The sequence below is a fragment of the Peromyscus californicus genome, unplaced genomic scaffold (assembly GCF_007827085.1).
Source record: "Peromyscus californicus insignis strain IS unplaced genomic scaffold, ASM782708v3 Scaffold_11__1_contigs__length_118956290, whole genome shotgun sequence".
Lineage (NCBI taxonomy): Eukaryota > Metazoa > Chordata > Mammalia > Rodentia > Cricetidae > Peromyscus > Peromyscus californicus.
The window spans coordinates 5,425,359-5,440,833 of record NW_026294402.1 but is presented as its reverse complement, the minus strand read 5'-3'; the positions used below and the strand labels follow the sequence as shown (position 1 = coordinate 5,440,833).

General features: G+C 44.1%; 1 protein-coding gene across 5 annotated transcripts in view; it reads right to left on the bottom strand.

Annotated features, from left to right (window-relative positions):
• The window catches only part of Trpc6 (transient receptor potential cation channel subfamily C member 6), a 116,376-nt gene that overhangs the window by 41,577 nt on the left and 59,324 nt on the right, over positions 1-15,475 (bottom strand). For all 5 annotated transcript variants that reach the window (XM_052751899.1, XM_052751892.1, XM_052751882.1 and 2 more), the window contains 3 exons: positions 12,008-12,782; positions 4,456-4,638; positions 508-672 (listed from right to left, as the gene is read on the bottom strand). In XM_052751899.1, coding sequence (XP_052607859.1) covers positions 508-672; positions 4,456-4,638; positions 12,008-12,782 — 1,123 coding nt within the window. The remainder of the gene's footprint in view (positions 1-507; positions 673-4,455; positions 4,639-12,007; positions 12,783-15,475) is intronic.

Genomic DNA, 15,475 nt, shown 5'->3' with positions numbered 1-15,475 from the left:
CCAGTAGACAGCCTAAGCCCATGCTCCAGTAGACAGCCTAAGCCCATGCTCCAGTATACAGCCTAAGCCCATGCTCCAGTACACAGCCTAAGCCCATGCTCCAGTAGACCATCTACACCCATGCTCTAGTAAACAGCCTACAGCTGTGCTCCAGTAGACAGCCTAAACCCATGTTCTAGTAGACAGACTACACCCATGCTCCAGTAGACAGCCTACACCCATGCTCCAGTAGACAGCCTAACCCTGTGCACGTACTGGCAACTCTAAATTAATTCAGTGGGGTTTTAAAAGAGCACATGAAGTTGGGAGGGCAGAGTGGTGGTGTATACAGGAAAGGAATGGGGGTGGATTTGTTCAAAAATCATTATATGCATGTATGAAATTCTCAAACAAAGAAGAAGATTATTTAAACCTGTGTACTTCAATCAGATTTTCATTTTGGAGCTAGAACTTTGCCAGCCCGACAGAATTTCAACTGCAAACAGGTAGCAGGCCTCATAGACATACCTTGCTGCATGGAGCGCACCAGTATATGAGAGCCAGGAAGGGCAGTCCAATGGCAACCGCAAGGACCACGAGAAACTTGACTGCCATGGTCTGCTGCCGTAGACCAGAGAGGTTCTCATACCATATGGACAGGAGCTGTTGCTGGCAGTTCGGATGAGCTACAAACTAGCAGTGAGACAGCACACAACAGTTTGATTAAAGGCAGTTGAAGCATAGGCTATTCTCTGGAGTCTAATACGTCCTCCCATGCTTTCCCATGAAAAAATGTGATTAACAACCAAACAAGCCATCTAAGTAACAGGCATCAATCAAAACAGCACTCACTCTGTACACAAGTTCAGATATTCAAAGCACAGAAAATGTTTGGGTTTTTAACATTATAAAAAGATTCTCAAGTATTTTTGCCCAAGTACTTTCATGAATTCTATATAATGTTTTAAGCAAGAAAGAGCAAGATTAAGGTCATCCTAGATCAGATGTGGAAATACTGTTTGTTTATGAAGATTTGTTTCTAAATGTGTGTGTGTGTGTGTGTGTGTGTGTGTGTGTGTGTGTGTGTGTGTGTGTGTGCCTATGTTCCTGGTGTGTATGTGTGCATGCACGAGTCCACATGCCTTCAGAAGACAGAAGAGGGAGCCATCAGGCCTGCTAGAAGCTGGAGTTACAGGTAGTTCATGAGCCATCTGATATAGTGCTAGGAATTGGCCTTGGTAATTCTGTAAAAACAGTGTGTGCTTTTAGCTGCTGAGCCATCTCTCCAGCCTCAAATCACCATTCAAAGCAAACCACATCATCCCTTCACTTAGCTGGGATGGTGTGCTTTCCACAGAGGTAGCATTCTGTACCTGTGCCAATTCTACACATCCAGCTCCTCTTGGAGACACCTGCTATCTCCTTTACTCTTTCAATTATAATTCTTTTATAGAATTCTTTATTCTCACATATTTGATTTGAATAATGTGTTTTCTTATATTTATTTATATTTTATATAAGAGCAGTCAGTATACAAAAAAGCAATCTTCTAAAATAAAAATTCATAAGGTAAAGATCAGGTTATGTAGAAAAACAAAAAAGCTTCAGATGAGTCTTAAGGATAGTTCATCCCAAAGAAAATGAAAGTAAAGTGTACAGTTCATCTGTTCAGAATGGCAAAGCATGAGAATGTCATTGTGAGGAGGAGAGCCTCTGCACACTCTGGGGAGTGAGTCTCTGCACACTGTGGGGAGTGAGCCTCTGCACACTGTGGGGAGTGAGCCTCTGTACACTGTGGGGGGAGTGAGCCTCTGCACACTGTGGGGAGTGAGCCTCTGCACACTGTGGGGGGAGTGAGCCTCTGTACACTGTGGGGTGAGTGAGCCTCTGCACACTGCGGGGGGAGTGAGCCTCTGTACACTGCAGGGGGAGTGAGCCTCTGCACACTGTGGGGAGTGAGCCTCTGTACACTGTGGGGGGAGTGAGTCTCTGCACACTGTGGGGGGAGTGAGCCTCTGTACACTGTGGGGAGTGAGCCTCTGCACACTGTGGGGAGTGAGCCTCTGTACACTGGGGGGAGTGAGCCTCTGCACACTGTGGGGTGAGTGAGCCTCTGCACACTGCGGGGGGGAGTGAGCCTCTGTACACTGCAGGGGGAGTGAGCCTCTGCACACTGTGGGGAGTGAGCCTCTGTACACTGTGGGGGGAGTGAGCCTCTGCACACTGTGGGGGGAGTGAGCCTCTGTACACTGTGGGGAGTGAGCCTCTGTACACTGTGGGGAGTGAGCCTCTGTACACTGTGGGGAGTGAGTCTCTGCACACTGTGGGGGGAGTGAGCCTCTGTACACTGTGGGGAGTGAGCCTCTGTACACTGTGGGGAGTGAGTCTCTGCACACTGTGGGGAGTGAGTCTCTGCACACTGTGGGGGGAGTGAGCCTCTGCACACTGTGGGGAGTGAGTCTCTGCACACTGGGGGGAGTGAGTCTCTGCACACTGTGGGGGGAGTGAGTCTCTGTACACTGTGGGGAGTGAGCCTCTGTACACTGCAGGGGGAGTGAGCCTCTGCACACTGTGGGGAGTGAGCCTCTGTACACTGTGGGGGGAGTGAGTCTCTGCACACTGTGGGGGGAGTGAGCCTCTGTACACTGTGGGGAGTGAGTCTCTGCACACTGTGGGGAGTGAGTCTCTGCACACTGTGGGGAGTGAGTCTCTGCACACTGTGGGGAGTGAGCCTCTGTACACTGTGGGGAGTGAGCCTCTGCACACTGTGGGGAGTGAGCCTCTGCACACTGTGGGGGGAGTGAGCCTCTGTACACTGGGGGGAGTGAGCCTCTGTACACTGTGGGGGGAGTGAGCCTCTGCACACTGGGGGGAGTGAGCCTCTGTACACTGTGGGGGTAGTGAGCCTCTGCACACTGGGGGGAGTGAGCCTCTGTACACTGTGGGGAGTGAGCCTCTGCACACTGTGGGGGAGTAAGCCTCTGTACACTGTGGGGGGAGTGAGCCTCTGCACACTGGGGGGGGGGGAGTGAGCCTCTCTCTGTACACTGTGGGGGTAGTGAGCCTCTGCACACTGGGGGGAGTGAGCCTCTGTACACTGTGGGGGGAGTGAGCCTCTGCACACTGGGGGGGGAGTGAGCCTCTCTCTATACACTGTGGGGGTAGATGAGCCTCTCTCTGCATACCTTGGGAGGGGAGTGAGCCTTTTCACTGCACACTGTGGGGGTGTGTGAGCTGTCTCTCTGTACATTGTGGGGAGGAGTGAGCCCTCTGTCTGCACACCGTTGGTTACATCTTTTTTGAAAGAATAGTTACAAAATATTCTGAAATATAATAAAATAATACATAAAGTAAAATTCTAGCATATTAATTTCACACCCAAGAATTATTTGCAGATTTAAAGCAAGTAATTCATTTAAAAATGACTACTATATAAAAATTGTCAGTGTCTTTATGACTGAAGTTTTTAAAAATATAATAAGCATCATTGCATAGTAACTGATTAAATGGGTAGAATGATACTGCACAGCCGTGGAAACAATGAAGTGTGTGTTTGTGGACTGCTATGAGAAGGCCCCAGATAAGAATTTGTGGAAGCAGACAGTAATGGTCAATTACTCTCTGCTTTTAACTGGACAGATGGAGAGGAAGCTGATTTACACGGAATAATTACCATAAACATATATTGCTTTTATTTTTTTAAAGAACTATTTAAAAAAAAAAAAAACCTTTTTAGTGGCTAGAGATGGCTCTGTGCTTAAGAGCACTTTTGGCTCTTTCAGAAGAACAGCCCCAGCCCTCACATCAGATTCAAGCTCCTGAAACTCCAGCTCCTGGGAATCCAACACCCTCTTCTGGTTTCATTGAGCACACACACACACACACACACACACACACACACACACACACACACACACGCTAAATAAGTAAATACATACGTGCATACATACACACACATACATACATACATACATACATACATACATACATACATACATACACAAAACTTAAAAAAAAACTTCATGCCCTAGAAAAGTGGTCATAGGAGTAGGGATCAATCAATATGTAAAAAACGAATCTAAAAAATATTATACAAAGATTCTGGAAGGATTCAAACCAAAAGAAGAATTGAAGCCACTGTTTCAAATTGGAAACTAGCGACTGATTGGAGAACAGAGGCATCTGAAATACTGTAACTAAGTTTGTCCCCTTCATACAGAAAATGCCTTTGGGTTTCCATGTATGGAGTCATTGTTGTTATTATCCGAGTGACGCAAAATGGCAATGACTGGATTCTCTGCGTCAAAGCGCCTAGATTTTATGACTGACCAGCCCTGTGCGTTCTGTGCCTCGCTAGGTGCTTCTGGTTCCTTGAGATGCTAGAAAACCCAGGCTCTGGGCCATGCTAAGCCTTCCTGCTTTGCATATCCACCCAGAGGAACTGAAGCAACACAGTGGCCTCAAGCCCGACCTTACTTTTTTTACTTCATATTTAATGGCAAGTTTTAATCGGCTGAGATTCGGACGACCGAGGTCCCCGGGCTGGCGAGTCTCTGCGTCCCCGTTCAGGATGGCCTCCACTTCTTCTGTGTTTCTGCAGAGATCCAAGAGACCAACCACGAAATCTTTGCACTGCATGGACAGCTTCCTGTAGTCATTCTAGGGAAGACAGGCACAATTAAAACAAGGAAGAACGGGCTCATTTTGCCATGTTCGGCAGAATTTTTCAGATAATTGGGGGATTGTACATTTCAAGAGGAAAAATCAAATTTTAGGTTTGCCACTCCTGATTTGTTCTGGCTTTGGTTTTGCTTTGAGAGAGGATCTCACACTGTAGCCTAGGTGATATGAAACCTATTGGTCTCAAATTTGCAGCGATCCTCCCCCATTAGCTGCTCAAGTGCTGAGGCTAGGGTGAGCGGCTCTGCCCAGCGTGGTTTCACTGTATTTTATTTTAAACACATTTTGATCCTGTTCTGCTGTCTGTCCCCTGAACTACATTGTCACCATGAAGACTTTTCTCGAGACTCTAAAATAATGATATTTGCCCAAAGAATCACCATAATTATTTTGAAGGATTTTGTTGTGCCAAACTCACTACCTGATCTGGGAGAGGTAAAACAGCCAGCTTTCATAAAACAACATGACTACCTTGCCTTGCATAGATCTGTCCTATATGGTATAATTTCACCATTAAGTTATAAAATACATGCTTGATAGAACATTGGAAGACTATGTGCGGTGTGGACACACCTGAGACTCAGAGCATTTAACACTTACCTGGACCTTCCTTCCTTTTTCTTTTTTCTTTTTCTTTTCTTTTTCTTTTTTTAAGACTAATTCTCAAGTACCTCAAGATGACTTGAACCCCTGATCCTTTTGCCTCCACCTCTCAGGCACTGGGAATACAGATGTTGTGTACCACAACTGGCTCATCAATTATCTTTTGAATGAATTGTTATTTCTGATTATGAGTTCAGCACAGGGTCGAACTATAAGATCTATGGATAGATTCTGAAAACTGATATTCTCTTTAGAGAAGAAAAAGTTTAGTCAAGTGTATGTGTGTGTGTGTGTATGTGTGTGTGTGTGTGTGTGTGTGTGTGTGTGTGTGTGTGTCAGTGTTGGGGGTACCTGCAATCCCAGCACTTGAGAGGCAGAAGCAGAGGGGTGGTGAGTGCCAGGCCAGTGCAGGCTAAACAGTGACACAGAATCTAAACCAAAGCCATGTTTAGTGGAGAAGCCTTTACTGTGCTGCTGTATTAACGTTCTTCAGGAAGGAGTTAGAATGCAGGCTTGAATGACTGTAACTACTGCTGTCATTCTGCACAGCATCTCTTCACATCTTCATTAGCCTCTGCCCTAGCTTCCTCCCTTCCTATTTCCCTATCCTGAAATAAGGTCATACACACATCACTAAATGTTAACCAAGAAAACCTGCTGTGGTGGTTTGAATGAAAATGGCCCCCATAGGCCCATAGGGAGTGGCCTTATTAGGAGATGTGGCCTTGTTGGAGTAGGTGTGGCCTTGTTGGAGGAAGTGTGTCAATGGGAGTGGGTTTTGAGTCTTCAGACAGTCAAGCCAGCCCAGTGTCACTCTCTCTTCCTGCCCACTGTGGATCCAGAGGTAGAACTCCCAGCTTCTTCTCTAGCACCGTGTCTGCCTGAGTGCGTGCCACCATGCTTCCCACTATGATGATAATGGACTAAACCTCTGAACTGTATTTCAGCTTCAATTAAATGTTTCCTTATAAGAATTGTCGTGGTCATGGTGTCTCTTCACAGCAATAGAAACCCTAATTAAGACACCTGTTATCAGAACCTGCTGTGCAGCAGGTAGATATAATAATCTCATTTAACTGTCATATAATTTGCTGAAAGTAAATAAGGTGTCCTAAGTCGTTCACTCAGAACTGTTGACATCGGACCTTGGCTGAATCTGTTTGGCCTCAAACTCATTCATTGCCTTTGAGGACACCACATCATCTCTTCTTCACAAATACTTTCTCACTTTGACCTTTGAGATGACAAGCAAGCAGGACAGATGCCATTTCCATCTAGGGTGTGGGAAAAAACCAAACCTGTTTCCCAGTTGCACAGTCTTTCCAGCAATGCAGATCTAATCAGCTGTTTCTCCATCCTGAAGCTCCTGTGCTGCCAGCTGAAAGGTCCCTTAGAAGGTCACAGGGGGAGAACACTGGAGAAACCTTGTGGCTCTGGGTGCCAGTCAACAAGATCATATTTTAGCGATGCTGCTCTGGAGTACAGTTTCGTAAGTGATGCATGCAAAACAGCTTCATAATGTGTGCCAAGTGACCCTCAAGACCTCAGTGACCGTGAAATCAGCCATCCTCGACCAGATTCAGCCCCATAAAAGGCGAATGAGAAGAGAAACATTCTGCACACCATGACCATGCTAGACGCCATGGTCTTGCTAAACTAGGAGACCAGAGGGGCGATGCATCTGAAGATCAGGGTAGGGCAGAATCTTATTCTCCAGATAATGACAGGTGCCCTGATATGCTATGGGAACTGGTTTCAATCTGGGACTCCCCTATCTTTACAATAGCAGTCACTAAAGGCACACTGACCATACCTCTGCTCCCCGTATTTACAATAACAACAGTCACTAAAGGCACACTGACCATACCTCTGCTCCCCTGTCTTTACAATAGCAGTCACTAAAGGCACACTGACCATACCTCTGCTCCCCTGTCTTTACAATAGCAGTCACTAAAGGCACACTGACCATACCTCTGCTCCCCTGTCTTTACAATAGCAGTCACTAGAGGCACACTGACCATACCTCTGCCATAGCTGATATGAGAAGGGCGAAAGAAAAATGGAGACTACCCTATCGGAAATGTAAAAATAAATTATGTACAATCTCAAATAAGAATTAAGGAAAGACACTTCCCAAGACGCTCCTAACTTTTCTGTGTATTCAGTCTCAGCAGTGGCCCCCATCTCACTTAACACCTTTGATGACGGCGTTTATTCTTTGAGGTCCCATGGCCGCTGTGAAGTTGAAGGGCAAGGAAGTGGACAGACACATACGGATTCCTATTGCAATAGATGCCCTGAAGCAGATTGTCCTGACAGTCCTTTCTCTGACTGTGAGCTATCGTCTGTTGAAAATCTGTTGGAAGGAGACTTTCTCTGTCCATTCATTTCACACTTTAGCAGGAAACACAAAGGGAAAACACATTGTTGTGCACGTGAATGAGACACAGGCAGAATTTACTGCATTTGTTTGTTTACACTTCTGTCTCTTTTCAACAGACTCACAAATTTCCCCATTTTTATTTAATTAAAATATAATTATGTAATTTTCCCCACTCTCTCCTATTTCCTATGCTTCCTATTTACCCTTCACACTCCCTCCCAAATTGATGGACCATTAACCATTGTTGTTACATATACTAAATGAATAAAAACATAAATACAGCCTGGTGAGCAGCTCTGTGTTGCCTGTGTGTATGTTTCTAGGCCTAAAGATTTTTTCTTTCATAACCATCTAAGGGGGCTCATCCCTGAATCCTCTCTCCGTAGCTGTTAATCTGTGAGCTGCTTTTGGTGGATTGGGCGTTTCCCCACACGGAGTCTACCAGTTCATGAGCATGAAAGGTTTCGTTGTCGAGGGTCTTCCTCAATCTCTTTCTTCAGATAGTTAAAGTTTTCTCTGTAGAGGTCTTTCATATCCTTAGTTAGGTTTTTTCCTAAAATGTGTTCTGAGACTATTGTGAATGGGAGTGTGAGCATGATCTCCTTCTCAGCATGTTTTTCGTTGGTATACATAGAAAGGCTACTTGTTTTTGTGAGTTGATTTGAGTATCTTTCCAGACGAGTGCTGTATCTTACTTCTCTTTTGAGTCTACACAAGCTGGCACAATATGCAATCAGCAAACTTTGCCAGAGAATGTAAAGAGAGGAATGTGGAAGGATAGAAAGTGTAGCTTTATCTGAATTCCTGCTTACTGCCTAATAGACACGTGAGGTAGGATACAGTAGCTCACTGTCTGGTCTCCTATAGACACATGAGGTAGGATACAGTAGCTCACTGTCTGGTCTCCTATAGACACGTGAGGTAGGGTTCGTAGCTCCTTGTCTGGTCTAGTGAATGCTGTTCTGTCATGAAGTTAGAGTAGGAATCACTTAAATAATTCATGAACCTCAACAAGAGTACATTTTCTCCTTCCTCTTTGGTCAGGACTTCAGCTCTATGCTCTCGGTGCTGTGACCCTGCCTTGTAGGCTGTATCTCAAGTAAGCAACAGCCTTTGTTATCTTATAAGGTCTGATAATAGACACATGACTTTACTACTAACAAATACTACTTTTCAACCCAGCCAGTTTCTTGGAAGATACTTATCTTTCAAGCAGGCAAATGGCCCGGCCTTTTTAAACGTTCTACAACAGAACATAGCAATGATTTAAAAATAGACACGACAGTCATTTCTCTGCCATTCTCTTTCCCCCTTCTGCAGCAGAGGCATCTGGAGGGCCATGTGCGTGTAAGTGCACGGACCTCTGGGGAGACATAATGGAGCTGGAAAAGCTGCAGAAAAACTTTCTCTTCAGAATTACAAGGATGCTGACAGTCTTTGCTGCATAAAGGAAATGAACGGGGAACTGAGGGGCAGTAAAGGGAACTGCTGCATCACTACAAGCAACCCAAGAGGTAGAGGGACTCAGAAAAGAATTTAGAGACAGAGCTCACAGGAACACATGGAGACACCAAAAGGAAATTGGGACCTGGGGACATGTACTTGTGGACAAGGCCACCCTGTCCTGACCTTTCCCTTTGAACTCTCTCACTCCCGGCCTGAGCTTTGACTTCAGTCGGAAAATTTGCTCTTCTACAGTATTAATACAGAAGTTCTGGACCTCCGTTTTTTGTTGTTTGTTTGCTTACTTGTTTGTTTACTAATTTTCTGTCTGCTGCCAAGTCTTAACTCTGATTTTAACCTTACAATAGTCTAGATCTCACATTATTCTCTAAGGCCTATTTTCTTAAGATATTTCATTCCTTTACAAAATAATATCACATGTACCAAGTAATAAGGGATCTTCCTCTAATGATTAATCTATTTCTGTAAACCCTGAAGGTGTCCTGTGTCTCTCCACATTCCACCACCTGCTAAAGAGGATGCCTGGTGGTAGAGATGCATGTGAATTAGTGTTAAAATGATTCACATGTGTACTCAAGTGAATCAGTGAGAGCTGGGATCATTCTTAATGTATTCTTTGTTCTCCACCAATGACAAGTAATACACCTTCCTTGAGTGAGACGCCGGCTAGAGTGAGGTGCATAGGAATTAACAAGGACCACTGAGCGCAGTAGCCCTGCCTCATCCCTGGTTTTTACTTTCCAAAGTTTCAGATTCCCATGGTCAATAGTGGTCAGAAAATACTAAATGGATGGAAAATTCTAGAAATCAAATTTCCAAGTTTTAAACTGTGTGCATATCCTGGTAATGTGATGAATTCTTTCTTTCATCTCTGCAGCTTTACCTCCCCTGTGTTCAGTAATAATGACATCAAGGAGCTTCCCAGGAGAGACTGGACTGCAGTCTCTCAACCTGTACAGTGGAGAGACCATCTTCTCAAGGTGTATGGAATAGAGACAATTAAGTTATCTTGTACTTGTATAAAACACTGAGTTCAATGAACTGAATTGATTCAAGCTACATAGGTTCATTAAAGTGAACAGTGATGAGGTGCAGTGGGGAGATAACTCAGTCCATCAAATGTTTGCTGTGCAGGCTTGAAGATCTGAGTTCAGTCACAGCACCAACATAAAAGGTCAGGCCTGGAGGTATATACATCTAATCCCAGTGCTAGGAAGGAAGAGGCAGGCAGGTCCTGGGAACTCTCTGATGGAGCAGTCTAGCCAAATAAGGAGCTCCAGGAACAGTGAGAGATCCTGTCTCAGACCTAAGGTCCAGGGCTGGTGAGATGGGTTAGCAGGCAAAGGTCCTTGTCACTAAACCTTATGACTTACGTTCAATACCCAGAATATGCATAATAGAAAGAGAAAAGAGACTCTTACAAGTTGGTCACTGGCCTCCATATACATTCCATGGCTGGAGTGCATACGCATGCACACACACAAATGTTAAGAGTAACTGAGTAAGACACTCAAAATCCACCTCTGGGAATCACATGATCACTAACACATGCACACACACACACACACATACACACACACACACACACACGAACATGAACATACAAACATAAAGACAAATAATCGTGACAAAGCAGTAAAAAAGAAAATGAACACAATCAGACTGGAAACCCAGGAGGAAGTTCAGCAGCATGTGGATGCTCTTTGGCTTGGAATCTGAGGTTTCACCTTCTCCAAATGTGTCAGGGACCACATAGACAAGGGCTGGATCTGATACCATGTCCTTCCATAGCCACTTTTAAGAAGAGTCTGCTTATAGTTCGACATGCCTGCTTCCCTCATGTGTACAGGACTATTTTGCTTCTTGTCTCTCATTCTTGGCCTTCCAAAATCCCATTCATTCTTCCACACATGGAAGTACTGCCTTCCAGACCAGTTGGCTGAAGCCTACTAGGAATTTAATCTTTTTCTTTAACTTCTATAGCACAATTGTCAAAGCTCGACCTCACAGTCATGCTTTATTTTATGTCATGCCTATTCACGTCTGTCCTGCCTCTCAAACTGTGTCTTTCTGCCCCAGTGGCATCTGTCACGGTATACTGCACACAGACACAGTATGTTTTAAGAGAAAGAAGCTGAAAAATCAGAGGGAAACTGTATTCTGATCCCAGCTCTGCCATTTACCAGTTGTTGAATTAAGTCCCACTAAACCTTCCTATCCCCCAGTTCTCGAATAGAATAGAAAAATACTTACTTGGTGCCATGATAAATACAAAATATCTGATAGAAAGCAGATAATTGCAGCAACAATTATAATACACTTATTCAATAAAACATAAATTGGGGATGGGCAAAGGGCTCAGTCAATAAAGTCCCAGCTTCACAAGAATTAGGACTTTAATTGAGATTCCCAGAACATGTCGTTAAAAACACAACAACAACAAAAACTGCACACTGACACATCTTTGTAACCCCAGCAGTAACTCAGACAGGTGGAGTCACTGAGCTCTGAGAATGCTCAAGGAAGACACCCCATGTCAGCTCTTGGCCTCTTCACATATACACATGTGCACATCCACATGTTTGCACAAGCTCACATGAACACATACACATACCCCCACACACACCCATAAAGCCACATCATGCACAGTAATTAGCACATCATGGAAACATGGAAATAGAGCCTGGCTTTGACCTTGCCAACATCATACTTTCTCTCACTCTGAGCCTTCCAAATTCTGATCCATTCTTCCACACGTAGCTGACATGACAGCTTCTGCAGAACTTTGCTGAAACCTTGGAGGAATTAGATGTGCCTTGTTCTAATATTGTGCAGCACACTGCTCATAGATCTACACAGTGCTTGAAATTTGTGATGTTGCTGCTGTCAATGACCTACCTTGAATTCTTTCTCAATGTTGGCAAGCACAGCCAGCTCATTGCTGAGTTCTAAAGCCGTCATGACTGGATCTTCACTGGACAAAGACAGGTATGCTGGACTTGCCAGGCCTTTGTAGGCATTAATCCTGGATCTGGAGTGACTGAATGAGTCATTCTTTTGTTTCTGGCTGCATTCTGTACACTTGCAGAAGTAATCATGAGGCCGTTCAATCCGGGCACCCTTTCTCAGGAGTGTGTGCACTATTTCATATTCCTGGCAATGAGCAGCCAGAATGATTGGTGTCACATCATGGGAGAACCGAGTCCCATCTTCATCATAGGCATAAAAGTCATCTTGCTGGAGTTCAGACTGGCTGGGGCTTGTGGCTAACCTCTTGCCTTCAGCAAAAGCTGGATGGTTGAGGATTGCTTCCACAATCCGTACATAACCTTTACTGATAGCTAAAAGCAAAGCATCCCCAACTCGAGACAAGTTTTCCTTCTTGAGCAACAGCTCTGTAATTTCCAGGTGCTCATTGGCTACTGCCAATTGCAGGGCATTCTGGCCCATGTAATCCACACAGTTAACATTGAGGGAGAGACACTCCTCGAGCATTTTCCGCACCACCGGGATGTTGCCATATTCAGCTGCATCTAGAAAGCGTTCCTCTTCAATAGACAGGCTTGTTGAGTGATCATTAAACATGTATGCTGGTCCTCGGTTAGCCAGTCTTCTTCCCTTCTCACGGAGAACTGTCTGCCGCCGGTGAGTCAGTCTGTTCTCATTACCCCGGCTGCAGTAAGACAGAAAGATGATGAAGAAATCATATTAAGAGCAATTTCTTGTGCCAAATGACCTGTCATTCATCTAATGCAATCCTCAAGTATATTAGATGTTGCCTCAGCATCTCTAGACCTACTAGCTGATAAGATGAAGATGAATTTATTTGTTAATGAATTCTAAGAACTTCTTATTTAAGAAAGATAAGTACTTTATAGAGCTTAACTTTCCAATTCGAGGTGGAGACCTTGGCGATGGCCATCATTTTCCTTATGTCATTCACTTAAAGATATTAGTGAGTATTTCTGAACTGCAGATTGCAAACACTTGGGAAAGGCTATTGGCCACTGTGACGGTTAGTTTTAAATGTCAACTTGCCACAACCTAGAGTCACCTAGAAAGAGTCTTCATGAGGGATTATCTGGATTCACTTGGCCCATCATGACTGTGGGGATTTTCTTGTTGATAAACTGACTCAGCTCACTGTGAGCAGTACCATTCCCTGTCCCAGAGCCCTGGATTGTATAAGAGTAGTGAGGACAAGCAGAGTAACAAGCAAGGAGGTATCACGGGTGCATTTCTTTCTCTCTGCTCTTGTCTGTGGCTGGGCTGTGCACAGCTGTCCCAAGCACCTGCCCCCATGACTTCCCTCCAGGGACGGACAATAACCTGGAGTCACAAGCCAAATAAACCATTTATTCCCTAAGTTGTTTTGGTCCAGGTGTTTGTGACATCAACATAAATGAAACTAGAGCAGAGAACATGAAAATGTTTTAAAACGGTGAACAGAACAGAAAATTTACTCCAAGTCTTCAGTATCTACTGAGTCACTCCCTATGATAGAGTAGTACATTACTCCAGGAAAATGGATAGTGAACAATATACTTTTTATTTCTTTAAGTCTTATGCTCTAAAAGCAGAAGTAAGTATAACGCTCCATTACCAGCTGCTTAGCTGTTGTGATGAGCCTATAACATAGCCATCTAGCCTAGCTGCTGGGAGAAAATGGCATGCCAAAAATGGAAGCATGACTGAGTCAGATGAGTGTGTGTTTGGGAGCTTGGGCTTGAGGTGGGAGTAGATGGGAGCTTTCTTCAGCAGAGGAAATGTACTGAGGGAGAACTTTACTGAGATAATTAATGCTTGGACTCTGTTAACCTTCAACATCACTGTAAACTTGGAGTCATGATCAAGAATACAGGAAGAAAGGAAATCTTCATTGTGGGGACTGTTTCTAAAGGGGCTGTTGGCCTCTACTGAGGCCTTTAGATTATCATAAGAAACTTAAGTAATCCTTGTCCTGATCAAAATATTGTAAGAAGAAATTTATCCTTTATGGATCCAAAATGTGTCAGAAGGTCTTCTTGAGGTTGAAGGACTCTCATTCAACTAAAAGGTTCAAGCCTTATTACCATCACCTGCTGGAAACCCAAAGGGGAACAGTGTTGCAGAACTGAGGATGTGCCTGGTTATGGGAGTGGCTTAAATGAAAGAAACAGAGAAGACAAATGAGGAGCTTCCTTGTTATAAATGTTCAATGGGCTATCCTCTCTAAAGACTGCCAACAGACCCTCCAGTATAAAGAGAGCACCAGTGGGTGATAGACTTCACAAGCCACCATCTCTGAATGCATCCAGGTCTAGGAAACCTAATAGCCTTTTCTTCTTGGAATTCATCTGCTTTCCTGGGGTGTTGTCTGTAGCAGTAATGCCCACTAGAGAATGGAACTTAGTGAAACTTCATCAGCTCCAAAATTTATCAAGGAGCTTGTAAAGTGCACTGGCATGTTCACAATGAGCTTCATTTTCATTCATCATCGATTGTCAAAGGCATCTTCTAAACAAACCAAATTATGCTTTGCTAAAGAAACAACTCCTCAGTCAGTGTTTCCAGGTAAGGTAGTAGATGTCTTATGTGTTTGGTTGGGAAAAAGTGTCTTATCAAAACAGACATTTTTGATAACCTTATTTCTATGAAAAAAACAGACAGTAGACATCAGCCTAAGCAGGATTTTCTCTGGTGTGGGTGTGGGGGAAGGGGAACACTTACTCAGTGCTAGTGGGAGTACAAACAGGTGCAGTCACTATGAAAAAAGTATGGTTGTTTCTCAAAAAGCTAGAAATAGATCTACCATATGATCCAGCTATACCACTTCTGGGTACATTCTCCAAAAGACTCTATATTTTTCTTATTACAGAGATACTTGCTCACCCATGTTATTGCTGCTAAACATGGCAGCCAAGGAATGGAATCAGCCTAGATGTCCATCAGATGATGAATGGCTCAAGGACTGTTATGGAAGAGGGATCAGAAAGATTGTAGAGCCAAAGCAGCAGGAAGTAAGTTGTAACATTTCAGAGAGGCTGTACCCATGAAGTCTCATCAACATGGCTGCCTAAACAAGACCTGAGAAGGGCGATGCCAACAGACATGCTAACATGGAAGTGGGAAAGCTCCTGTGTGAAGCCTCAATTCTAAACAAAGAACTGAAGAATGCTGAGAGCCAGAGAAATGCTCTTCCCCATGGAAAGGACTTCTCCCATAGTGGTTTTCCAATAATGAGGTGGTTTGAAGAAAAATGCCCCATAAGTTTATGGTGATATTTTTATTGTGCTGAAATGTGTTATTATTTGTATGTTAATAAATAAAATTTGTCTAGAGATCAGAGGTCACACAGTGAGATCACATAGCGAGCCATAAGCAGAA